This window comes from Mus musculus, chromosome 6, assembly GCF_000001635.26.
Source record: "Mus musculus strain C57BL/6J chromosome 6, GRCm38.p6 C57BL/6J".
Classification (NCBI taxonomy): Eukaryota; Metazoa; Chordata; class Mammalia; order Rodentia; family Muridae; genus Mus; species Mus musculus.
This window is the reverse complement of record NC_000072.6, coordinates 51,977,787-52,004,324: the sequence shown is the minus strand read 5'-3', so window position 1 is coordinate 52,004,324 and position 26,538 is coordinate 51,977,787. Positions and strand designations below refer to the sequence as shown.

The window sequence follows — 26,538 nt, the reverse complement described above, 5'->3', positions numbered from 1 at the left end:
GGCAGGTAGCAAGGAGGAGGATAGTTTTTGAGAATCTTGATTAGGAAAAAAAGGGGATTAATTTTTTCTTCTAAGCATTAGATATTATGTGTTCCTGAAAATAGATGATACTGGGGAAAGCAAAGTGCTATCAGAGGCTTTTAGCTTATCTTTATAAAATGCTGTGACTGGTTCTTAGGGCAACTTAAAAAATAATTATAAAGCGACAGTAGCACGCGCATAAAAGCTTTCCGCTTGCTTTGCAGAAGAGAATTTGTGTTATGGGTCATGGTAGTTTATTAAAACTTGTGTGTTTCTTCCTAGTTTAATGATGTCAAACATCCGAATAGCATGTGCTGTGCTAAGCATGCGTACAATATACAGATTTTATTTAGCTAAGTGGTGAACTGATTTGTCCAACTTAGTTTTTTAACTGTACTTCAACTGCTATGCTTTGGACTGATAAATAACTACCATAGATTGCACAGATATTAACACTTAAGTGTAGAAACAATCACTGACCTATTTGTCTTCACACAGAAAGGTTCTTTTCTATAATTTGTATACTGTTTTTATATTTCATGGTTTAGATGTTGAAACATTTGTGGCAGACACACTGAAAGGAGAAAATTTATCCAAGAAAGCCAAGGAAAAGAGAGAATCTCTCATTAAGAAGATAAAAGATGTAAAGTCTGTGTAAGTCATTTGCCTTTTATTACTACTTGGAAATAACTCTGTAATTAATGTTTATTATGGAGTTAAGTTTTGTGTTCTGGTTTATTAATGTTAAGTACTTTTAAAGGACAGAATATATTTCCACTATAATATTTTCAAATGTAGATAATCCTTTTTGTTGATTATTATATATTTTTTTCTAAGTATGCTAGCAAAATGCTAAGCATTTATTTTGAACATCTGAGGACATATTTGGAAATTTTAATATCTATGTGGAAAATACCCCAGACTTTGAAAAAGAAAATCCTTTAAATGTTTAGTGCATTGATTAAGTAAACAAATAAATTAATAAAGATAATAAAGATATGTTCTATTATTAGGTCTTGATAAAAATTCTTTTTTTACATACTTAATTGTATGTATTATGACTCTGTAAGCCTTTAGGAATTGTCATTTCAGGACAGAAAATGTTTTTTTTTCTAGATGTATGTTTGTAATACAGAGTTTGGATTTGAAATATTGTTACTAATTAGACCTTGCCTTGATTTTTCTTTATTTTTGCAGCTATCTTCAGGAATTTCAAGACAAAGGTAAATTTCAAATCTTAAATAATTTTCTTTGGTGGAGATTTTGAAAAGGGTAGTCTCACCGTTCTGAAATTTTATAGTTGGAATCAAAATTTTAAGTTCCATGGTATGTGTTTAGACCTTCAAGATGAGAGTGCTAGCTCCCCCTGCTGAGAGGAATATTGAGAAACGGATCTAGAATTCTCTGTGTAGAATCCTAGTCTTAGGTCCTGTTTGTTAGCGGTAGGAATCGAAGTACAGGCATGCCCTTACAGCTCCGCCAGGGCTCAGCTGACCCCAGCGAGCTGTCACCTCTTGCCCTCTCACACAACAGGGATTGTCTTACGGGGTGCAGGTGCTTTGGGATTTTGTGGCATTGGAGATGGAACACAGGATTGTCACGTGCTAAGCAAGACACTCCCATGAGCTATAGGTCATGATTTTAAAGGATGGGTAAAAACTGGTACGAATTTTATTTGACAGGATAAATAAATGCCAATCTTTATTTTGGTTCTTTTGTTTGGAATAAATGTGTATTTTAGACGTTGTTAGAGATGGGCATTTGGTTTCATTGTTTTTGAGGTATGCGGTAGTGCTGGCGAGCTGACAGATTTCCTTTAGACTTGAGACACTTGCTCAGCACTGGAGCTTCCAGGTTCTTCACAGTTTGAGTCCTTTGAGAGGACCTGCACACTGTCCTTCTCTCTAAGGTGCTAATTCACTCTCATGGCCTTCAGCTTGTGAAGGTTAGTATGACGATAACAACGTGAGGTCCCCTAATCTGTGGAACTAGTTTCTAAGTCTGGACAAGAAAATAGTGTGGCACCTTCTAACTGGGTCCTAACATTAATCCCCCGTCTGAGCTGTCAGCAGTGAGAGGCCAGCCACAGCTTTTAGGACACCAAGTTCTTAGCCCCACACAGCCTCAGTTTCAAGGCAGTTAACAGTTTCTTTCACAGTCCCTTGTCAGGATCGGTGTGATCCAAGTGAGCTAAGAGAAGCTTTGCCATACTAAAATGCAGACAAGAGCAGGCAAAGTCTCCTCCTTCCTAGTCCTTGCAGTTGTGTGCCTCAGGGAGTCTTAAACTTGGCCTTAATCCTATTGCATTTACCTAGGTGAATGCACAAATGGGCTTATACATTTTGATGATGATTTTTTAAAAATATAATACATTATTTGTGAGGAAATAATAGATACCAGGTCTTACCTCTTCTTAAAAGGCGTATATTGTTGCACTGAGTATTTGCTGAACTCTCATTGTGGCTTAATTATTTGGACATTAAACAATTTTAAGCTAAGAAGGCATGGTAATGGGAAGCCATTGTATAATTGCAAGCTTTCCCTTTGGGATTCTGTTTTAGAACTTGTTCAGGTGTGTGGATATTAAAATTACATTACTGAGATACATTCTTTGTCTCCAAAGAGTATGGAAGTTTATACAGTATTTGATAGAAATTGAAAAATGAGCTTAGAATAAGAGTTCAAATAATGTGGAATTCAGAGATTTCCCCATAATCATTTGCCTCTGAATAAGTCATTTGCAGCTCAATACTGCTGAATTGAGTTAACTAATCACTGAGAGCGCCTGCACAAAGTAAGCCTGTGGATAAATTAGATGTATACCTTGGAGAAATATGAGAAGCTGAGTAATTTTATGCCATCACACCCTCACAATATATTTAGTTTTGTTCTAAAAAGACTATTTTCTAGCCTATTAGGACTAGTAAAGGACACAGATTTAATGGTTGCAAAGTGGTTACCCAGCATGCATCTTTTTTCAAAAGATCTCTACTCTGTGAGCATAGATTCCCCATTGAGTTTTGTCAAGTTGTAACTTTAGAATAATCATCAGTTGTTTATCTAAATGCCTTCATTTTTAGTAAAAAAAGGATTTGAATTTAGACAGAAAACAGTGAGCTTGGTATAGTCCCTGTTATTCATTAGAAACACTGCCTCTTCATAAGGTCCCCGTGACTCTGGAACTCTTGAGCAAGATGGGTAACTAATGCTACTATCATAGTTGCAATATATCCTGACACTGTCGGGTGCTCTCCTGAACCCTAACCCTGTAGGCTCCAGGTCTTTGTGTACTGGAATTATGTTATATGATAAAAAAAATTTTTTTTGAGACAGCATCCCTTTTTGTATTCTAGGCCAGCCTCTAGCTCAGGATTTTTCTGCCTCTGCCTCCCAAGAGCTGGGATCATGGATGTACACCATCCTACCCATAATACATAATTATTTTATAATTGTTCTCTGTCACAGTTCTCTTAAAGTGACTTAAAATAGTTATTTTTGCAGTTACCACATTACTATTTTTGTAAAGACTATTATTAATCATTAGCTAGAGTTTTCTAATACATATTAGGCTTACCACAAAGAGTTAAATTTTTACCTTGTATTAGTGTTAGTACTGATTTAGGTATTGCTTCCTTTATAGATTTATCAGAAGAAGGTAACGTAACACATAGTAGATATTCAGTAAGTCCTTCTCAGTGTATTTCTCTATTGTGACTTTATTGTTCAAGAGGATTGAAGTTAGTCTTGATTCAGAAGTTCAGTTTTGAAAGAAGTTTTTAGAAATGTCTAAGTCATTTAAAAAGTAGGTATTAAATGGTACACCATTTCAAGAGAATAAGTTTCAAATTTGTAGTTATTGGAATCTAGATTTTTTTTTATCCCCCTGCCTTTGGCTCTTCCTGTGCTGGGCCAGCATAGACATGTACTCTGGCCGAGCCCTTGCGCTGGGCCAGCATCTAGTTTTTAAATGGGATTGCTTTAGATGCAGCAGCTTTGGTCCCTTTCCCTCTAACTGTGAAAAACAATTAATAGATTTTTGTCCTTACAACTCTATCAGTATTGTTAAATATGCACAGATTTATTTAGAAAGCAATTTCCTTTGACCTTCTCGTTTGTATTATCTAAGCTTATTAGTGGGCCACTTTGTAAAAATAGCAAGACTGTTAGGTAAGAGGGGATATATTTTAGTTTGTCCTAGTGGAGTCTTCAGACTAATGGAAGAGTCAGTCTTTGGGTTTAATTTCCTAACATAGTATATTCTCAATTGAAACTTAACTCCATAATGAAATCTGAGCAAATTAAACTCAAGGAGTTCCATTTCGCCCCTCCTGTCTCCCTCCCTCCCTCCCTCCCCATGCTTGTACAAGGGTGTTAAAGCATGTTTGAGATAATGGGGCCGGTAATGGTAGGAGCCTGTTTCCAAGGTAGTCCCGGAGAAATGATGCCCTTATTTTGAATCTCTGCCTCAGTTTGGTGTGAGTTATGTTTATTGTTTGTTGGCTCTAAGTTGGCCTTCTAAGAATGAGAGGAAAATCTTACTTGTGTCATTCAGTGTTTTAGGAACTAAGCTTCCTTTAAGAAATTACAGAGTAAATGCATGAATTTATATGTTTATTATGTATTAGTACTGGAGAAATCAGATTGGTCAAATGAACAGATTTAGAAATTAATTTGTTCTCACTTGGAGTTATCTCTCCAAATTTTGTCCTCGATGCTCTGTGTGAAGGAACAATTATTCTCTAAATAATATGTTAGTTATAATTTTCTTTAAGTTAACAGTTATACAAATTTATGAAGTACAAGTAACATTTCAATATGTATACAAATTAGACTGTAAATTATAGGTATATTTGGCTGATTATCTGATTATGTTTAAAATCGGACTTTATTTAACAAAATAAGCAACAAATTGGGCAGAATGCCTGCAGTGGTGGTGGAGCTCATGCCTGCGCTGTCACTGTTGGCTGCATCTCTAGGCATTTAGGAAAATGGTAATTGATTATAAGCCCTGTGAAAAGGGGTGGCTAGCAGTATTATAAATTTCAAAATAGTTACCAGGGACCTGTGCTGCTGTGGTGCGATGAAGCCTGGAAGGTGCCACTAAAACGCTGGGAAGGGGAGCCTTGGATCATTGTCTTTTAGATGGTTAACTTTGTATCGTTAATTAAACTTTTGAAAGTTGTGGGATAAATCAAATGCTTTTCTAGGGAAACAAGAAACAGTATTAATGAGCAACAACCCCATAATTATCCTTGTGAGTACATAACAGGGACACATTCATGTCTTTTCTTTGCGCAATAACTTTTACAAAGAAGTATTTTTAAACTGATCATTAATTTTATGACCACAGAAATGAGATGCAAAATTTATGCTGTTGTCATTGGCACAGGCTCAAGGCACCATGGACATTATGTGTGATTGTAATAGAATGACTGCCAACTAATGACTCTGCAGACATTACATTTGAGCATGCTTTTCTTTTAGATGTCTGATTAGTCTGTAATGCTTTCAATTATGTCTGTAAATTGTATTGGATACTTTTACCTGATGCCCATTGTTGATTCGGAGTTCAGTATTTTATTACATAAACACACATTGAACGTTTTTCTTTTAATTCATAGAATCCTTTGTAGGTATAGCTATAGATACTTAGCCCTGGGGAGGAAAGATGCTGTGTGCTACTCAACAGCGACCCCTGTGTTCAGTTAAAGATCCTCAGAGGAGAACAGCTTATCCTCTTTATTGGTTGAGGAAATGGTTGGAAAACAAACTCAGAGGAGGGTAAAGGGATGGATCATCAGTGCAGTAAAGCCATGCTGAAAAGTAGTGTTTTTCAATATAATGCACTTTTAAAAAGATAGGTTTCCCGCACAGATGCTGTGTAGATTCCCGTACATTTAGAGCAGTTCTTGGGATCAGAGAGGGGTGGCAGGAGGTGGTGTGCGGGCCGGTAGTAAACAGTCCTGTAGCAGTATGTAATTTAGCTTGTCTTTGGTAAATACAAATATCACACCAATTTTAAAAATCCATCCTTTCAATCAATTTCAGTTTTTATAATAGGTAAATTGAAGACAATTTAATTTTAATAGTAACATAAAAGTATATATTAAAAAAAACAAAACTAGAGAAGTCTTCAACATGTCAGTGACAGATTTTTATAGGATATATTTTCTTATATTAAATGTTTTTGATGTTACAGTGTTTATAATCTTTGTTATATATATCATATACATTGAATATAGATTGGTATATGAGTCCATGTGTGTAAGATCACATACATTAAAATAGACAATAGCCTTATCAAAAGTTTAACTATTGATTTTCAAAACTCTAAAAAAAGTTTTAATTCATCTGTTCATTCCCATGTAGCGTGTGAGGATTAAGCCTGACTGTCCAGATTCCATTCTGTTCATTAGCTTTAGTGGTTTTGTAGTTATAGTAGCTAACATACTGAATGCTAAGTCCTGGAAATGTACATAAAGTGTCCTGATACCTTAAAACTTTAGCAAGGTTTATTGTCTAGTGTGTAATATGAAGAGTCCTTAGAGAATCAATATTATAACAATTCTTACTTCATTAAAAATAGGTCACAGCGGGCGTGGTGGCGCACGCCTTTAATCCCAGCACTAGGGAGGCAGAGGCAGGCTGATTTCTGAGTTCAAGGCCAGCCTGGTCTACAAAGTGAGTTCGAGGATAGCCAGGGCTACACAGAAAAACCCTGTCTCGAAAACAAACAAACAAACAAACAAACAAACAGAAATAGGCCAGGCAACTAAAAGTAACTGAGAATTTTGTGATCTTTATTTTACATTCCATGTACAATCAATCATGTTCAGAATATTTCAAAAGTATTTTTCGAGGCTCCTTTTAAAATCAAAACTTTATGTATAAGAGAGACATTCTAATGTCCTGGAAAGTACTTTGAATGTCTTGAGAAAGATGAGTTCTAAAGAGGTGGCAGCATCTATATGCAGTCCTTGGAATTTTGATTGCAAACATATTACCATATTTAGTGCATCAGTGACAGAATTGCCAAGGATGATGAGATAGGTGTCTGTCTTCATGAGGATGTCACCATCTTTACAGTTTTGAGGGTAAGGGTGATGGTTGTACACGAAATAGCAAAATCATAAAGAAATAGAAATTAACATTTAATTTTAAATTATGTAGGCAATATTATCTTGAAAGAGGCAGCCTCTATTAATAATGTTTAGAAAAATAAGAAGAAGCCATCAGATGGATGCCAAAGGATGTACATGTCCCTTTACCAAACATCCTTCAACTGATAGCAGATAATTTAAACTGTTACCAGTTAGTATACTATTAAGCATATGTTTTTCTACACTGTTGAATTCATAAGAAAAATAAATGTATAACTGAGCTTAGCAAATAGCTAATTCATTTAAAAAATATTTTAGTCAAGTACATGGGAAAATACCCCAAAGCTCTTATCATGGGGATTAAATATGTAAAGCAAACACATTAAAAAAAAAAAAAAAAAGCCCTAACAAAGCATCCGAGGATTTGAGAATCAAGTAGGAAACAGGCTCTCACATGAAACCAGTGATTGAAACCACTGTGTGAAAACGGGAAAGGTTTGTAGGTTATTGTGTTTGAATTTAGAGGGATTATATGACTCTTAAAGCATTTTATGCTTAATGAATTCCTGCTTTTGAAAATGTAACTCCTTTTATCAAACATAATCCTATGACTTTTAATGGAAACTGTATTCCTGGGCTTTTCCTAGTCAGCCCCTCATTACAGGTTTCAGACGACTGCATAAGTAAGGGGAGTACCTGAATTATTTTCTCAGTTGCTCTTTCCACTTTTCAGTTCTTGTTATTCTCATTATCTTATTGGTCTTGCTTAGTTTTTTTTTTTTTTAACTTCTAGAAACCTTGGTCTTGGGACTAAATTCTTTTGGGTCATAAGTAAGCAGTTGTCTGATGACCTTTAAAAGTATTTACTAAGTCATTTATATTACAACTCATATAGAATAATGTCAGACGTGGTTTTACTTAGTTAAATAGGTTTGTGTGTGTGTGTGTGTGTGTGTGTGTGTGTGTGTGTGTGTTCTGTTGCAGTGGTGGAATTTAATGGTCAAACTGACCTCGTATGGCAGGCTATCCCTATTTCCAGTGGGCAGATCATAGGAGGCTTTTTTCTGCTTCCTTTACAGGTGATGCTGAGGACGGCGATGAATATGACGATCCCTTTGCTGGGCCTGCAGACACGATTTCCTTAGCCTCAGAGCGCTACGATAAAGATGATGATGGCCCCTCTGATGGTATGTGACATCCTCTCCTAGAATATACCTCTTGGAAATGTCATACAGATCTGCCGCATGTCGAGGGAGTGGGCTTAACAGGAAGCAGAAAGTGTGGAATTGGGGGACCTCAGCTTTAACAGAACCTTTTCTGAAGCTCGCTCTCTCTCTCTCTCTCTCTCTCTCTGTGGTCCTAGGGCGGCTTCTTGAATGTGTAGATGCTGCCTTGGTAAAGAGAACCCTTTTGACTAGAATCTTTCGGCAAGTGCTGGTACTATTACAGGAAGGGTTTTAGTAACAGTTTGTTGGTTCATTTAACATGATCATAGTCTTGCTTAATATTTGATTGTGTTCCTTAATGTTTTTTTGTATTATTTAGTGTATGAGTAATGAACAAGAGATTTGGTATATTTTTTCTTAAAACTTAATACAAAATGAGTTCATAAAATATTAAATTAATTATTTCTACATTACCTTCTCATATTGAGACAGTTTTTTTCCTAATCAAATGCCTTTTTACTATACATTTTCATTTTTCTGATCACCCTTTAACCCTGCCCCATATTATGCATTAGTAGTACGGTGTCTTATATTAATTGAATTAGTAGTAGAGTTGATTGTTTATATTTTAGTGATTTTTAAAACTTATGGTCTGTTACCAGATTTATGAATCTTATTTTTAGGATGCAGCAAGTGCCTCCTTTTTGATAGCTAGTCAAGTGACTCGGCACTCCAGAAAGCTCATAAGAGTGATCTATAGGTATAAATTAAGAATGCATACCAGTGCATTAGCCATGCATATTAATTTGTGCCACTCAAAGTTTCACTGAGACATAGAAATGAAGGATGCCTTTTGTCACCATATGATAATCAGACTGTGCAGTTCTGTCTCTAAGTACAGTTGCTGAATGAAAATGTGCTTCCTGCATCAGAGCGCTCCACATTCCATGTTATCCAGATCATTCCCTTTGGAAACATAAATTGCTTTTATGAGGTATAAAATTATGTCTATTGCAGAACAGGGATAAGTCGAGTACATGCATAAGTGATAAACATTCTAACCACTGACTCAGAACAAAACAGTCTTTTTTTACATCCAGAACTTTGTCCAATGTGTAACAGTGATAATTGCATCCATTTTGTGTTAACTTTTACATTTAATACATTTTAAAGGGAGGGATGTTATCTGTCTTCTGTCTTATACAAAGATGCATGCTTCTTTTCACCAGTGCTTGCCATCTATAGCCAAGTACCACCCTCTCTGCCCTCATAGCTACCATTTTATAATTGAAGAAATCGTATTTTCAGGCAAAATAATAAATTATTAATTAAGATGTACTGTTTTAAGCCTCACTTCAATGATTTGGTTTGCTTTTCTGTAAAACGTATGTACGTGTGTGTGTGTATGTATCTATACAAATGCACAGAGACAGAACATTTATATTCAAAAGAATAAATATACATTTACTATATCATCAAGTCGGTTTATCAAGTTCTCAAAAATAGCACAAATATTTTGATATGTAGAGGCCATTATATTATTGAATATGAAAAAAACCTACAATTTAAAAAATAATCTAACAGTTAAATATATATGATCCAGAAATAGTCTAAAGTAAATTGTTATTAAATTATAGAATATTTTTATGATTATCATTTTCTCTCTTAAGAATAAATGATTTTGGTGCCTGGTGAGATGGCTGCTAAGCCTGAAGACCCGAGTCCCATCCCCAGGACTTGTGGTAGAAAGAGAAAACCAATTCCCACAAGTTGGTCTCTGACCTTCTCATGAGTACTCTGGTACATATGTTTACCACTCCCATAATAAATACATATAAACAAGTTAAAAATTTTCCATGTGTTTTCAAAGTCAAAATAAATGCATTAATAGGAAAAAAACGTTAAAAGGTAATTGATGGCATGGTTATGTGTAGCACTAGTTTTGTTAAATATCTGTGCTTATTTATTAGTGCATAAACATTTCTTGAGCAGATTAGATGTTCTACTTTTATTATGATTCATTGTGATATATTAGTAATAGGATTTTAGCAACTTTACATATTCTTGGAACATGATAGGTTCATTTTCATACAGTCACTGGACAGTCACTGCAACCTAACATCTCATTTGCTCTTTGCAGCAAAGATTTTTGTCTGTGTTCTCTGTGATTTGTGGAATATAATTTCCTTTCCTGTTATCAGTCTAATGATGTGTTAATTACAAAAATGTATTTAACAATAACTGTAGCCGCTTAGCCTTTGTCAAGTCAGGTTGTTGTTTTGTCCTTTTGACTTTTACCTTGTGGCAGGCACTAGCAGTATCTGAATGTTGATGGATTATAAACTCGAAGCATGATAATGTATTTTTCATAGAGTTAATGTAATTTTCAAGGTATTGTAAAGGTCAAAGCTGCACATCTCTATGAATTCTAAGTCTGTCTTTCCCTTTAATATTTCTTTTTCTCTGTTCCTCTGGTTCAAAAGTTCACCCAGTTCCCAAATGGCCACCTAATTTTCCAGTTATTCCCTCAAGCCATATGTGTTTTGGTTTCTTTATGGTTTATTAGGTACTGTAGGAAAGTAGCATAAGTTATATCTTCTAATGAAATTCAAGCACACTTCAGTGATGCTTCGACTTGATTGCTGGTAGCAATTAAATCACAGGCAAGGAGGATAATGCATAATCTCACAAAGGCCAGACACCCTATCGACACTGAATGGGGATGAAAACAGAAACAAAAACAACATCTTCAGACCCTGCCAGACATGTTGTTTCCAGCCTGCCTGGTTTCTGTCTTCTATTCTGTCTTTTGTTGTTGTTGTTGCTGTTGGCCAGCTGCCTGATGGATAGCAAAATCATAACTTGCTGCGTGCTAACAGGCAGAGTTCACGTGTAGGTTATTGAGAGCTGATAAAGGGTTAGATGGAGTTTTGATTTTCACATTGGACCCTGGTACACCAGATTAATGGAATTTCAATGAGAGACTAGAGAAGTCACCGCTTTGTCAGAGAAACAGATGGAGATCCTATAGTCACGTCTGCTCATTAATACTAGTTGCGTGAAAGGTGCTCTCTCCTCTATACAAATGAGTTGATATAATTGATTTTTGAGTGGTACATTGAAAAAAAAAGCACTGTATTGATGACTGGACTTGTAACATAAATAGTGACAGATTTTTGTATAGTTTGTAACATAAAAATGTACTTCGTGTTTTTTTTTTTCCTCTCTCTTTGGCAACACTTTATTCTTTTAGAAAAGAAATATATCTGAGACCAGTAGCTAAAAAAGGACATGCCACACTGAAAAAGAACAGCAGGCTAGGTTTTACTTATAAATGATTGCAGTCAGAGCTGCAGTTTGTTATGGTAACTTTCAAAAGAAAGCAGATTCTTTCTATTAGCTTCATAGCTTTCTTTTTCTGGAAAGTCAAGGACACAAGTTAATGATTGTTTTGGTATCATTGTAGTTCACTCTTAAAATTTTTATGCTAATCGTGTGGCTGGAGATACTTTGGTGTGCCAATATATAATGGGTAATTCAGTATCAGATAAAATTAGAGATAATTAGGCTGAAAGCTTCAAAGATAACCCTTATTGAACACACAGTGCAATGTTTGTGCACTGGTGTAAGCCCTGTACAGTTGTTGCTGGTCACTAGTCACAACTGATTGTAGTAGTTACTAGTACATTGACTTGAGTTTCCACTTTCTACATTGAGGTCATTTTTCCTTTATTTTCATTGTTTGTGAAAGGAGACCTCTAACCATACGACATTGCAATGGATCTCCGAGGTGAGGTGAAAGAATTCACTGGACTGGAAGACATGTATTGGCTCTTCTTGTCAATGACAGGTCGAAGGATCCCTGTGGACATTTGTTACAAATCTGAGTCAGGGCTAGACCATAATCACTTCGTGGATACGAATCTGGAACCTCTAGGGTGAGAGTGTAGGAGAGCTAATGTGAGACAGAAGTAAAGAGAAGTCATTATGTGCTTCCTCCTAATTAGAAGTCCCAGTAAAATATGGGACAAGCAGGGCACTGGCAAAGGCGTGTACTCATATGCACTGAGATTTGTCTGTAAGCTATTCCTTAAAGCTTGGAGAATAAGAAAAAGGCTAAACTATTTGGATCATAATTTTTGATATCAATGAACATTTTTCTTCTTTTTTAAATATACCTTCCCTTAAAAACTCCAGTATATAAAAATTTGGATTTATGAAACATGAACACTACTTCTTCCAAAAGACTACTTAAAAAAGGATGGTCTGGGCCAGGAGGATGGCTTAGTGGGTTAAGGTACTCACTGCTAAACCTAATTGTCTGAATTCAGTTCTAGCCCACATGGTGGAAGAAGACAACTGATTGCTCCAAGTTGTTCTCTGATCTCTTCACAAGTCCCATGACACATGTGAATGTGTGTGCATGTATGTACACACACATGCACACCCACCCACACAAACACACACATACACGGAGAAATGTAATTAAAAGAATTTAAAATATGCTATCCAGGATGCCTATAAGTAATGAGCTTTCACAGGCCATCTAACACGTCTTAGGTATTAGCCCACCCACATGCACATAAACTGAATGACACTCTTGAAGAAGACTTTTTTTTCCACATATAAAATCAGTTATAGTGCTAATTTTTTCTTATACAAAGTAAAGCAGTAGTTGTTTTACTTCTTTCAGGGTGTCTCTAGACTGTGAAATAATGTTTGTAACCAGAAAAGAATTCTTTCAAGACAGCTATTCAAATGCTTTTCTGCCATAGTAGCCTATGCTTTTGATACCTAAAGCTTTTTTATTCTAAGAATTTATCGATCAATTGGGGATTGAACCTAGGACTTTGAGTGTGGGGTTAGCATCTTTCATCTCCTAAGAATTTAACTTTCAATTTTAACATATCCTGTGTATGTAATGTACATTTATATGTTTAAATATTTTATTTTAGTATTCTAAATTACTAGCTTGTATTTTTTTATCCAATGATTATTTTAGTTATTTCTATGTATAGAACATTTTTAAGTATTAGTATTGGGTACATACTTTTATAAGACATTGTTAAATAGAGGACATGATTTTGTTTAAAGATTATATTATTTGTGTAGGGGTGGGATGCATGCCATGCATGGTGTGGAAGCCAGGGGACGACTTCTGGGAGTTCTCTCTCTCCTATCATGTGGGTCCTACGGATTAACTCTGGTTATTGGCATTGGAGGCAAATATCTCTACTCATTGAGCTTTCTCCTCTGCCCTAGATTAGGGATAGAACACACATAGACATGTAATATTTTTATGGTACAAAGTATGAGTGGATAAAAACAAAGGGCAATAAGAACTATCTCTTCAAAGTTTCAAGATGACATAGTGATTTAGCACGTGCCAAACAGGCACGAGGACAGGAGTTTGGATACCCACAATCCATTTAAATGCTAGGTAGATGGGTGGCCTGCCTGTAAGTCCAGCCTTGAAAGGAAGGCAGGGATGGGATCTCCAGAGCTAGCTGACAACAAGACTGGTCCTATCAGCATCGAGCTTTGGGTTTGCTTTAGAAATTCTGCCTTACTGGATAAGATAGAAGAGTGAAGGAAGGTGACTCCTGACATTAGTATTATACATACTTAGGCACTCTATCAAGATGAAAAAAAGAAAAAGTAATTTTTCTAAGGTTTTATGCTATTTAATGGGAACACATATCAAAGTAAAACAAAGTAGGTGAATGATTATAGCAAAATAGGCTAAGTAAGAAAAGATTGCAAAGTTAGAAAGCTCAGACTTAACAAAAATTTCCATTTTTAATTCAACAAATAAGCGGTTATTTGCACTATACATAAAGAAGGGAACATGATGTTTGGATAAGGCAATGAAGTATTCAAAGATGAATAAGATGATGTTCTTTTTTTTTAATTAGATATTTTCTTTATTTACATTTCAAATGTTATCCCCTTTCCTTCCCCACCCCCCGAAAATCCCCTACCTCCTCCCACCTCCCCCTGCTCACCAACCCACCCACTCCCGCTTCCTGTCCCTGGCATTCCCCTACACTGGGGCATAGAACCTTCACAGGACCAAGGGCCTTTCCTCCCATTGATGACCGACTAGGCCATCCTCTGCTACATATGCAGCTAGAGCCACAAGTCCCACCATGTGTACTGTTTGGTTGGTGGTTTAGTCCCAGGGAGCTCTGGGGATACTGGATGGTTCCTCCTATGGGGTTGGAAATTTCTTCAGTTCCCTGGGTTCTTTCTCTAGCTTCTTTATTGGGGACCCTGTGCTCAGTCCAATGGATGACTGTGATCATCCACTTCTGTATTTGTCAGGCACTGGCAGAGCCTCTCCGGAGACAGCTATATTAGACTCCTGTCAGCAAGCTCTTGTTGGCATCCACAATAGTGTCTGGGTTTGGTGGTTGTATATGGGATGGATCCCCAGGTGGGTCAGTCTCTGGATGACCATTCCTTCAGTCTCTGCTCCACACTTTGTCTCTGTAACTCCTTCCATGGGTATTTTGTTCCCCTTTCTAAGAAGAATCAAAGTCTGATGAAATTTGTCATTGCCTTAGCTCTAGTCACTTCAAATAAACACAGGCATTCTGGAAGAACTTAGATTCTGTAAGCACTAGCAAAGAACTATAACTATCTCTTCTAAAGTAACTGTAGTGTTATTGTGGATATGACAATATGTACAATAGTTATTGTAAGTATTCAGAAAGGGAAGAGTATTGCAAACTGGTATTAGTAGGTGCATTATAGGAGAACCTAGAGTTTGGTAGAATTTAGTAAGGCTAGATAGATACAGTTGTAATGAGTAGAGGAAGACATTTTCAGATAAACCAAGGGGATGTAGGACAAGAAGGAATCATGCAGAAAGTGAGTGTGTTAAGAACTAGTGAAAGATTGACAGGACAGAGAAAGCTTGGAGCAGAACAGGAGGTGAGGGTTGAGCAGGGAGGCTAAGGAACACTTGGTGCTGGCTTCACATCTTTTGGTTTTGAAGCAGAGTCACTATTAGTCTTGCGTGGCCTGGAACTCTCTATGTGATCAGACTGACCTCAAACTCACAGAGATCTGCTTGCCTCTGCCTCTCGAGCCACAATGCATGGTTGGCTTCCGGTATTGATCCACCTACTAACTTAGTTTGGTGAAAGATGTTACCATTATGTATTGGTTTGCACTTAAAAAGAAATCTGTTATTTCAAATTCTGAGTCAGGGGAAGAGTTGGTTCTATAAACCAAGTAACATTTACATTTTTGCCAAGAGAATATGATAAAGAATGGTATTGTAGACATATTACTAGTTATAACTGCTTTATTGAAATGTATTTAATGTAGCCACAAGATCTGGCCACTTAAAGTTCATAACCCAGCATTCTTTCATTCAGTTACAGAGTTGAGTAAATATTTTCCCAGTAATTTTGGAATCTCTTCATCACCACAGAAGGAAACGCTGTGCCATGAGTGGTCACTGCCCATTCTCCCCCAAGCCTGTCTTCTCCTTCCCTGACTTGGGCCTAGTTAGAATGAATGAATGTGCTCTCTGTCTGTGCAGTTTTCTAATGTGAAGAATTCTGATGAGTGTTGTGTAACACGTGGCTTCCTTTCCTTAACATTTCAGGGTTCATCTCTGTTGTGGCATGTGTCAGTTATTCACTCTGTTTTTTTGACCCTGAAATACATCACTGTGTGTGTACGACTGCTGTTCATTCACCAGCTAGTGGATGTCTAAATCATTTTCTCTTCTCTGCTATTATGAATAGCACTTCTATGAATAGCTGAATGATCTTCTGTATGAATGTGTGCTTGTATTTCTTTGAGGATATAAAGTGACTCATATATGTAAATTTATGGTTTTTTTAAAATTGCCAGACTTTTTCCAAATGACTCTGCAACTTCATGTGTATCCTGGTAGTGTATGAGACTCTACTTTTTCAGCAGACTGCTCTACCCTTATTAATATATTTTTTGTTTGTTCGTTTTTTTGAGACAGGATTTCTCTACATCATTCTGGCTATCCTGGAACTCACTTGGTAGACTAGGCTGGCCTCAGATTCACAGTGACCCAACTCTATCTGCCTTCAGAGCTCTAGGATTAAAGGAGTGGGATACTACACCTGCCCAATATCTTTTTTGATCTAGAGATCTTAATGGAAAGAAAGTACTATGTCATTGTAGTTTGGTTTGCTTTTTTTTTTCTCTAGTGACTGCTGATGTAAATCAGCTTTCATGTGTTTGTTGACCATTTATGTGTCTTTGCTGAAGGCTGTCTTTGGCTGTCCTGGAACTCACTCTGTAGACCAGGCTGGCTTCGAACTCACAGGGATTCACTTGTTTCTGCCTCCCAAGTGCTGGGATTAAAGGCATGCACCACTACTGCCTGGCTAAAAATTTGAAGTTTTTATGAAGTTTAATTTATTTTTCCTCAGTATATGTGATTTTATTGTCACATCTAAGAAATATAATAGGTTTTTAGTGTGTTATTTTCTCATTTTTTTTTAACTTAAGGCTAAAGTGATTTATCAAAACACTGGTTTCTCCTACCGTAGGAGACTGTGGGATTATAAACCAAGCGGAAGGGACACAGTGTAGTCTGCCTTCAGTCCAGTTATAGCCCTGTGCATGTTTAACAGTTGGGCATATAGCAAGGGGTAATTTTCTTGCTGTCTTTTCAGTTCAGGGAAGTCTCAAATTTCATACCTTTTTAACATCATTTAATAAACAACTCCTGTTTTCCCATGTGGTTTACATCACTGTTCTCACTTCTAGCATTATCATGCTTTTGACATGTCAAAGCAACAGTGTTTGCTGCATTGCGTGTAAAAATACAAGGCTCTTCTGGGTTTACATGGACACATTATTTCTGAGAACAGGTAGTCTAGATTATTTGGCAAACTTTCTGACTTTCCTGGGCAAGGCTCTGCCGGTGCTTCATTACAGAAGCGTGCTGGGGTTATAATTTTGAAAAGTTGTTGCTGCCTTTAGGTTTTATAAAAGAGAGTGAGTCTGACTTTTTGCATTGACCTCTTCACCCTTGTAAGGCTATGGAGGTGTCATCAGTTACCAAGCTGAGCAGTCTTGTCAGGTACGGGAGCCAGTGTACAGAAACAGCTTGTCACGCGTCTGAGCACCACTGTTCAGTGTGCTCTAAAGACTGGGCCTGATGTGGTCTGCTGCTGATCTGCATGTGACAGTCTCGCTCTAAAAACCCAGAGAAAGCACATAGACGCATTAGCAGCAATTTGACATTCTTGTTTTATCCAAGTTCATAATCACCCTTTCCCTTAGTAACCAATGTTTTACAAAGCTATTAGTTAGTGATGTGTTAGGGAAGGAGGTTGGGAAATGAAGCTCAGAGAGAATCGTCACAAGAACACTGACTATTACCTCACTATAGAGAATCGTCACAAGAACACCGACTATTACCTCACTATAGAGAATCGTCACAAGAACACCGACTATTACCTCACTATAGAGAATCGTCACAAGAACACCAACTATTACCTCACTATAGAGAATCGTCACAAGAACACCGACTATTACCTCACTATAGAGAATCGTCACAAGAACACCGACTATTACCTCACTATAGAGAATCGTCACAAGAACACCGACTATTACCTCACTATAGAGAATCGTCACAAGAACACTGACTATTACCTCACTATAGAGAATCGTCACAAGAACACCGGATATTACCTCACTATAGAGAATCGTCACAAGAACACCGACTATTACCTCACTATAGAGAATCGTCACAAGAACACCGGATATTACCTCACTATAGAGAATTGTCTCAAGAACACTGAATATTACCTTACTATTTTCTTTTTTGAGTCCTGTATCTTTTCCTTTGTATTCTTTCATAGTCATAATTTAATGCCAATTTAAATATGAAGTTGGGTCTGCTGTGGAGAAACTTTAGGGATTGTAATTTCACATTTATTGTGAAATTACATATCACATATATATTCAGTTTCCAAATTTATAATTAGATATTTAATTATATTTTTATATGAAAGCCAAGGGATGGGGACTCTCAAAGCTTTTCATTTGTAACGTCTAGAGAAAAAGATGATGTAATTTGGTTGTTATCTAGTTCTTTTTCATGCCTAAAACAAAGCATAAAGCATAAACCAAAGCATCATGCTTAACAATGGTCAGAAAAGTAATGTCCTCTCAGTGCGGTGATCTTGCTTCAGCTGGTATGACTGTCTCTAGAAGCAGCTCCTTACTTTCTAATGCCATTTGTGAGTGGTTCTCTTTTGAACCTGTTCATCACTTTCTTAACACTAACAGAGGTTAATAAAAACAATATTTTAATATCAAGAGTAGTAATGTTTTACCATGGGGAAACGAAATTCACATACATTTCTTTTGTTGAATAGGACTTGTTTTGGTATTGCTACCCTGGGACCTATCTCCTGGAATATATGTATGTTGCAAGCCTCTAGTATGCTTCAAATAGTTCTTTTCGAAAAGAAAATACGCCTTAGAGGAGATAAGGAGTTTATCTTTTAAAATCTAGATGGTAAGAAAAGGTAACACTATTGCATATTTTAGGCAGAGTGCTAAGTGGACTAAAAGTTTAAGTCAGTAGATTCTACTGTTAGGGGAGGCTGCAGAGGATGAGTTGATTAATAAGATACGCCATGGTCTTTGAAGACTTTACAGGTTAGTAGATTAACTGTAATTCAAGGCAAGTTGGAATAGTTACTACTACAAGAAACATAGAAGGAAGAAAATAATAATTCTGATTGGAGTGAAAGCAGACTTACAGATGGCATCTGAGCCAGGTCTGGGAGGAGGAGATGGTGGTGTATGGGTTGTGGAGATAGTAAACAGCCTAGAAAAGGGGTAAACTGGTTAGGACTATGAGAGCTCAAATCATTTAGGCAAACACACAAGTGATTGTGCTTCATTTTATCCACGAGAGAGGATACAGCTGGCATCTCGCTTCATGCCTACTTGGGTCCATGTAGGAACTCCCTCCACCGTGGTGAGCATTCTCACGCACATCCTGCTTTCCTAGAGGTAACTTCCTCTAAGAGACTCTTCCTGTAGGGTGCCGAAGCACAGATTATCTGTACCAGCCACCAACAGCTCTTAGATATTTTCTGCCAGTCCCATGGAAAGAGAAACCTCTCAGCTGCTCCTGTTGAAGTCTGTGCTTTGGCTTCTGTGTGTATTTTGAGTCAGTCTCCATGGTGTATATGTATGTGTGGAATCGCTCTAATTACCCAGGACCTGGTCAGTGTTCTAAATCAACTCAGCTAGAACTTCATGGGGACGGCAGGAGTTGCCATTGTCCTAAGGAAAACGGAGGTACTCTTCAGGAAAGACACAGCAGTTCAGGGTAGGCAGAACCAAAAATCTGTTCTAATGTAGATGTCTGAAAGTATAGCTAAATGCAGAGTTTGTAAAGGCTGTGCGGAAAGAAGAGAACACATGGCTGGGGTCGATGGTATGCAGCTCTTTCATACTTAACAGTGGGTGTGTCAAGGTCTTTAGAGAATATTGTTCCTAAAGCAATGGCTTAAAATAGTGATGCATGAAAAAATTTAAAGTTATTTATATAGGGAGTTGCTGGAGGCAAAAAATTAAAAGTAAGGGTAATGGTCTAGACTAGCTAGTTTTGCTTCTGTATGTGTATGTATGTATGTCTTGCCCTGCTGCAGATTCAGACAAAGGCCTCAAAAGCATGGAACAAGTGCTCTGCCAAGCTCCTCCCTGGCCCTGACCTTTTAAATGAAACCTTCAAACCTTTGTGAGGGTCAGCTTTCAGCTTAGTAATATTTGTTTGCTTTTGGTTTAGCTTTTCATTTTGTATCACAGTACTAGTCTATAATATCGGTGTTCAGAGGCTGAAGCAGGAGGGTTGCTCAAAGTTCAAGGCCAGTCAGGGCTATATGATCTAGGCCCTGTTTCAACAAAACAGAACAGGAACTGAACTGAACTGCTGTTTGGCTATATTGCTCTTCCTAGCGTTCTGTGGTGGGAAACATTAAATAGGTAAACAGATCACTCTTAGCTTTTGGCACTGACACAAAATGCAGAACTGTAGAGATTAGAGATAAATTAAAATAGAATTTTAGACTATTTGAATTTAATTTGTCCTCAGTAGGTCTGCTTTTTCTTCTTTCCCCCTCCTCTTCTTTTCTTCCTCCTCCTCCTTTTCCTCCTCTTCTTCCTCCTCTTCTCCTTCTTTGGCTTAGATCTATTTTATATGTGAGTGTTTTACCTGCTGTGTTCACCACATGAGTGCACAATGTCCACTGAGCTTAGAAGAAGGCATCCGATCCCCTGGAACTGGAGCTTTTGATAGTTGTGGGCTGCCATGTGGGTTCTGGGACCTGACCAGCCTCTCCGTGAGAACACCAAGTGAAGACCCTTGGCTGCTGAGCTGTCTCCAGCCCCAGGACTGCTTTTTACCTTATTTTTCCCAGTTTATATTGTCTTCTAAAATCAATGGAGGCATAGAAAGATCCAGAGACACATACATACATTATGCTAATGTGAAAGTGAATTAGGAGATGCTAGGCAGAGAGGGTCAGGACAGCTTATGGGAGGCCAGGCTCAGCCTCTGGGTCTCCCCTGCACACCTCAGGGCCCCAGCTCTGCTAGGACAGGAGCTACTTGTGTGGCCTTGAGGTTCGTGTGAGTAAATGCAAAACCAGAAAACTGATATAGTATATTATTTTTAGTGTTCCTGATATAAAAATGAATCAATAATTCAAGAGAGATATAGCTCTTAGTAGGACTAGGATCTGATGAAATTACTTGTAAGGAGGCTTAAGAAATGGTGCCATGTGTAAGGCAGTCATGAATGCTTTATAGTAGGTACAATTCTAAGGTCAGTAACACCTGGGGTTCTGTCTTAATAGGTCCATTAGCTCAAATATGAAGCAGATTGGGCAGGACAAGTCATTGTATGGGAGGCAAAATATCATGGGTTGGCTTCTTTAGGCCGGGAGACAAATCTGGTCAGTTACTATTTATATATAGATGCTTTAAAAAATGGAGCATAGTTATGACATTTTTACATGCTATCTCTGGTCAGGTGTCATGTTATAACAGCATCGGTAAGAATAGTCATGCTCTTCATAGTGATATTTTGGTAAATGATAGACCATGTATATGATGGTATAGGGTATAATTGCCTAGTGACATGATAGCTTTTATATAAGTATTCTCTCTCATGCTTACACAATCATGGAATGGCATCATATTGCATTTTTCCTGATAATCCCTCCGGTAAAGCCATGCACAGTGACAGTTATAACATACACCATATATCTCACAATGCTTAGAGCATTTCTTGTCTGATCCTGTACTGAAAAGATTTGTAAATCCTTGGCCTAGGAGTCCAACTCTCTGATGGTTTGGTTTAGAGGTAAGACAATATAAAGAGTGTGTAGAACAGAAGCCTCAAATTGGTTAGGCCATGTTATAAATTCAGTTTAAAGGTATAGTATTTTTGGCTAAAATCATGATTTCATTTTTGAAAAATTTTGTACATCCACTAAAAATTCTTCTTAGCAACTGCCCCCCCACCATCCACCAACCAACCAACCAACCAAAAAACCTGGTGGCTCTGGGTTGTATTGTATTTTTCTTTCATTTTTGATGTGTCTTTTGAGGTTTGTCCTTCAGTGCTCCATCAGCTCTCAGCCCTCCTTTTCTTTTCTGATCCCTGAGTTGGACAAACAGTTGCACTGTGCATCCTTCATCTGGGTTCACATCTACTGCTCTTTATAGTACTGGATAGCAGAGAAATTTGGGGTGTGCTTTCTGAGTACTGACTGGACTGTGCTTCTTTGTTGCTACTTAGAGCCAGATCATACATCTGTTCTTTAGCCAGAGAATTGGAGGAAGGGCGGATAGGCTCCTGAGAGAATGAGGGGCTTCCCAAGGCTTGTGCCACACAGAGGACCAGCATACTTTGTGTGAGTGACCTAAGGGATTTGGCCTGTAGGCAGTCTTAAATTTTCCTCAGAAAAGAATTCTAGGTCTTTCTCATTAGAGAGACAAATGACACGACGTAGCTTATGTTTATCACTGTGGCTCATTAGCTGTTCTATTTAACAAAAGTCATAATTGGTTAAGTTATGGCCATATAAATAAAGAATGAAGATCAGCCAAGAAAATATGAGATAAAGCAAGGAAAGGTAAGGATTGTGAGGAATGAATCAAAAGACAAATAATAACGGGCTGGGAATATAGCTCCGTGGGAGAGAGCTTTCGAAATATTTGTGAGGCCTAAGTTCAGTTTCTAGCACCTTAACCAACACACAGAAAAAATAAACACAAAATTTGGTTTGTAGTGTCGGAATATTGGAGATGGAGAAGGAGGAGGAGAAAGAAAAAGAAAGATGGGGGCTTGGTGCACTTCTCAGAGGCAAAGACCTGAGATGAAGGTCATTGTTCAACTTGGTGGGTAGAAACCGAGGCGTTAAGAGGCATGGGAGATACAGAGAATGACAGTGATAGACTTAGTAGTGCTTGGTGTTTTGTTTTGTTTTGTTTTGTTTTGTTTTGTTTTGTTTTGTTTTGTTTTGTCAGCTTGACACAGACTGGAATGATCTGGGAAGAGAGATGGCATATGGGGAAAGCCTGTACCATACAACCTCGGGCAAGTCTGTAGGCTATTTCCTGGATTACTGTTTGATATGGGAGAGCCCAGTGCAGCTGGTGCTAACTCTGGGCAGGGCCTCAGTGGTAGAAGAGAGCAAGCCGAGCAAGCCATGCTCCTCTGTGGTCTCTGCCTCGGTTCCTGCCCTGACTCCCCTTGACTGTGGGCTGCAACTTGCAGGTTGAAGTGAACCCTTTCCTCACCAGGTTGCTTTTGGTCACCAGGTTGGCATTTTATCAGGACAACAGAAAGCAAACAAGGACAGACTTGATGACTGTGTAGGTGATCCTTAGAATCTTCTCTTGAGGAAGTGATATCTTCTGCAAAGAAAAGGGTGAAGTGGAAAACAGAGATCAGGTCTGTTAAACTTGAAGGTATACTGGGAAAACTAGTCCGAGTTATTTGAGAGCAAGACGGAGATATGGGATAGAGATATGGAAAATCACTGATTGATTTGCCTAAACATGTTGGCTGTCATGAGAAAGATAAGACCTGTCAGATGTTGTAGAAAGAGATGGATTAAGGTGTTCAGAAGAGAGACATCTGCCCCAGCATCCCTCACAGGTAAGCCAGGAGACTTGCTGCCTTTGTTTCTAAGCATATGATCCCAACTAACAACATTTTATAATCACACTTGATGTGATTATAGAGTCATGGGATACATTTTATTTTGGTAGCTTTGGCATTCGTTTGAATGTTGGTCAGATCTTAGATATTTTTCTTTTCCCTTTGTTTTTATTGTCTAATTATTTTTCTCTTTTAATGTAGGAATCATGTTATAGGGCTGTGTTTTATCCTGGCAGCTTAAATAACATTAAATCATATTTCAAGCTGCCCAGATATACTTCCTAGTATTCGCATGCTGTATTTACAAGGGCCTTATAGAAGCTAAACCTTGTATTTCATTAGTTCAAGGATAAAATATACTGTTGTGGTTAAGTGTACAAATTATTATAACATAAACAGCCCAGTTTAGTCCTGGCATGACACGTGACTTTGGAAATTTTATTTTCTCTCTATGTTTTATTTTCTTAATTTATAAAAATAGTGGTAATTATAGTATTTTATAAGATTACAGTAAGCATAAGTGCATGGTACATAATTTGTATAGGAATATGCAAAATAGTTCTTGTCTATTATAATGTTGCAAGATGGCTAGGGTATTGAATGCTTAACTTGATTTTCATACATTTTTTTCTCTGGAATTTTTAATCTATGTTTGAACATAGATAGTTTAAGTTGTGTTAGACTATATTACATTTAATTATGTTATGTTATAATAGCTGGAAGGGGAGTTGATAATCTGTAATTGTTTTTATGACTTAGTATTCAACAGGCAGATCTGTGTTACAGTTGACATGCGCCAGCAGTAGCCTCTTATTTTGATGAAATGTATTTAGCTTTCTGTCTCTCTTGGGCAATAGGAGATGATGAAGCAGTGGCATATGAATCTGATAAGAATGAGCCTTAAACCATAGACTCATTAGCTGGGTTATTTTGTTATAAAGATGCTAAACATGTTAATATGAAGCTGATCTTGACATTCAAAATGTCCTTTGTTTGTTTGACTCTTTATGGACTTGGCCAGAAAGCTACAGTATACAATTACTAACATTAAGACAAACAAGTTTTAAATTTTGTTATATTTTAAGTTTAAGAGAACTTATTAGTGGATTCTATTTTATAAATGGAAGATTTTTTTTATCATCACTCTTTATTTAAGAATACGATTTTAAATCTGATTTTTAAAAGAAGAAATATGTATTGTGACTATATTTTATAATGAAAGAAAACTAAAATGTTAATGTTGTTACCTCGAGTTGTATCAGCTGGAATTATGATACTGTTATCTGTAGTTTTCCTTTGTATGGTAATAGCCTGTGGAAGATAGGCTTATTTTGTATATGAGTTGTGTTTGGACTTTATATACTGGTAGCTCCTCTAGTTTATAACTGTTCTGTGATGTATACTTTGTGCTTTGTTTCTCATTGAGCTTTAATAAGGTACCTGTTATTATGTTCTGCTTATTCTGTTTATATTAGTTTCAATAATCTCTATTTGTTTTTGTATCTGTATGTTTTTATTATTCTTCACAAATATACAAAACTACTTACCTGTGTGAATATCGATACTTCTGTGACTTAGCTGTATTCCTCCAAGACTGTAAAAAACATTATTAATTTGTTATTTAGTTAGCCCAGAAATACAAAGGTCGAACAATTATTTGAAGACCTAAGAGGATGATTCAGACAAAGGATTTGAAGCACATATGCAGTTTTGATAGGTGAGGAAGAGTGAGTTAGGTATCACCTAGGTAAGGCTGATCCTCTCAGAGTCAACTTTCTGTCACCGGTTGTCAGTGTGTGTGTGTTAGGGATTCTGATAGCACATGGATTGTGCTGTCTCCTGTCCCTCAGCTTGTTAGGTTTTGGGAACACTGGATGGGTTAGCATGTGTGATTCACCTACACTTTCCCAACAGCTTTATAAACTCATTCTTGCTCTTAAAAACTAATTAACCAGAAAAATTCCTTGCCTTATCAAATTTATTTATTAATGAAATCTATTTTGATCTGTCACTGATTGGTACTTGAGACAAAGTTCAAAGGCCATCTGTCAGTGTAATTGCTAATATATTAAATGCCTCAGCACATTTATATTGTAAATTATATGTTCTTGGAATTAAAAAAGTCGTGTGAGTTTTCTGCCTTTAACTCTTTATAGTGTCTCAGTTTCTGAGTAATAAAAGTGGGATTAATGCCAAGTAGCCGTGTGTCTGTGAGCATGTGTTTGTGCATGTGTGTGCATATGTATGCACGTGTGCCCATGTTCACAAGTGATGGAGGTCCAAGATGGTAGTAGTGCCTAAGCTCCCTGAGACATCACCGAATGCCCAACTGTCCTGTGCTGCAAAAGCATGACGACAGCAGACAGACATTTCCCAGCATCATCCAGCAAAACAGTGTGCGTGCTTTTTACTGTAAAATTTACTTGGAACATGTCTTGAAATATTGCTGCTTCTTTAGCAAGTCATAGATAATACACAGTGGAAATTGTGTTTTGAACAAAAACAAAGGAATTTTTATAAATAAAAATAAAGCCTGCAGGTCAATTGTTTAATTCTGAGACTAGCATATGGAGCCATTACCTAGGCAGAATTCTCTTAGAAAACATACAGAACTTAACAAATGCCATCATCAAATACAAAACAAAGTGGAAGGTAGACAGAAAAACAAAAGTAACACCCCCTCACCGACAGCTCTTCCAAAACACGCTTCAGTGCTTACCGCGTATGGATTCTCTGTGGTTGGGTCAAGGTTTTAGTACTAGGCCAGTGCTGAAAACAGAAATTATGTTCTATCTTTTAGTTATATATCTTATCATTCACAAGTAATGCTTGGACTGTTTAAGCCCTGAACAACCCACTGGCATGGTATTTAGAATCTGTCATTAGGGTTTCACAGGAAGGAGGTGAGGTGGTAGTAATTGATTTATCCCCACTACACGCAGCCTCCCGCTCTTCTTCCACTCTGCCCTCCCTTGGGCAATACTCATAGGGTCGAGCTGCCAATCTGTAGACTTAATTTTTTCCAGCAGTACCATCTGGCTTCTTGGCACCACAA

General features: G+C 37.3%; 1 protein-coding gene across 1 annotated transcript in view; it reads left to right on the top strand.

Moving 5' to 3' along the window:
• Positions 1–26,538, top strand: part of Skap2 (src family associated phosphoprotein 2) — a 153,385-nt gene that overhangs the window by 8,225 nt on the left and 118,622 nt on the right. Inside the window, exons 2-4 of the mRNA NM_018773.2 lie at positions 570–675; positions 1,219–1,244; positions 8,201–8,308. Of these exons, the coding sequence (NP_061243.1) occupies positions 570–675; positions 1,219–1,244; positions 8,201–8,308 (240 nt within the window). The remainder of the gene's footprint in view (positions 1–569; positions 676–1,218; positions 1,245–8,200; positions 8,309–26,538) is intronic.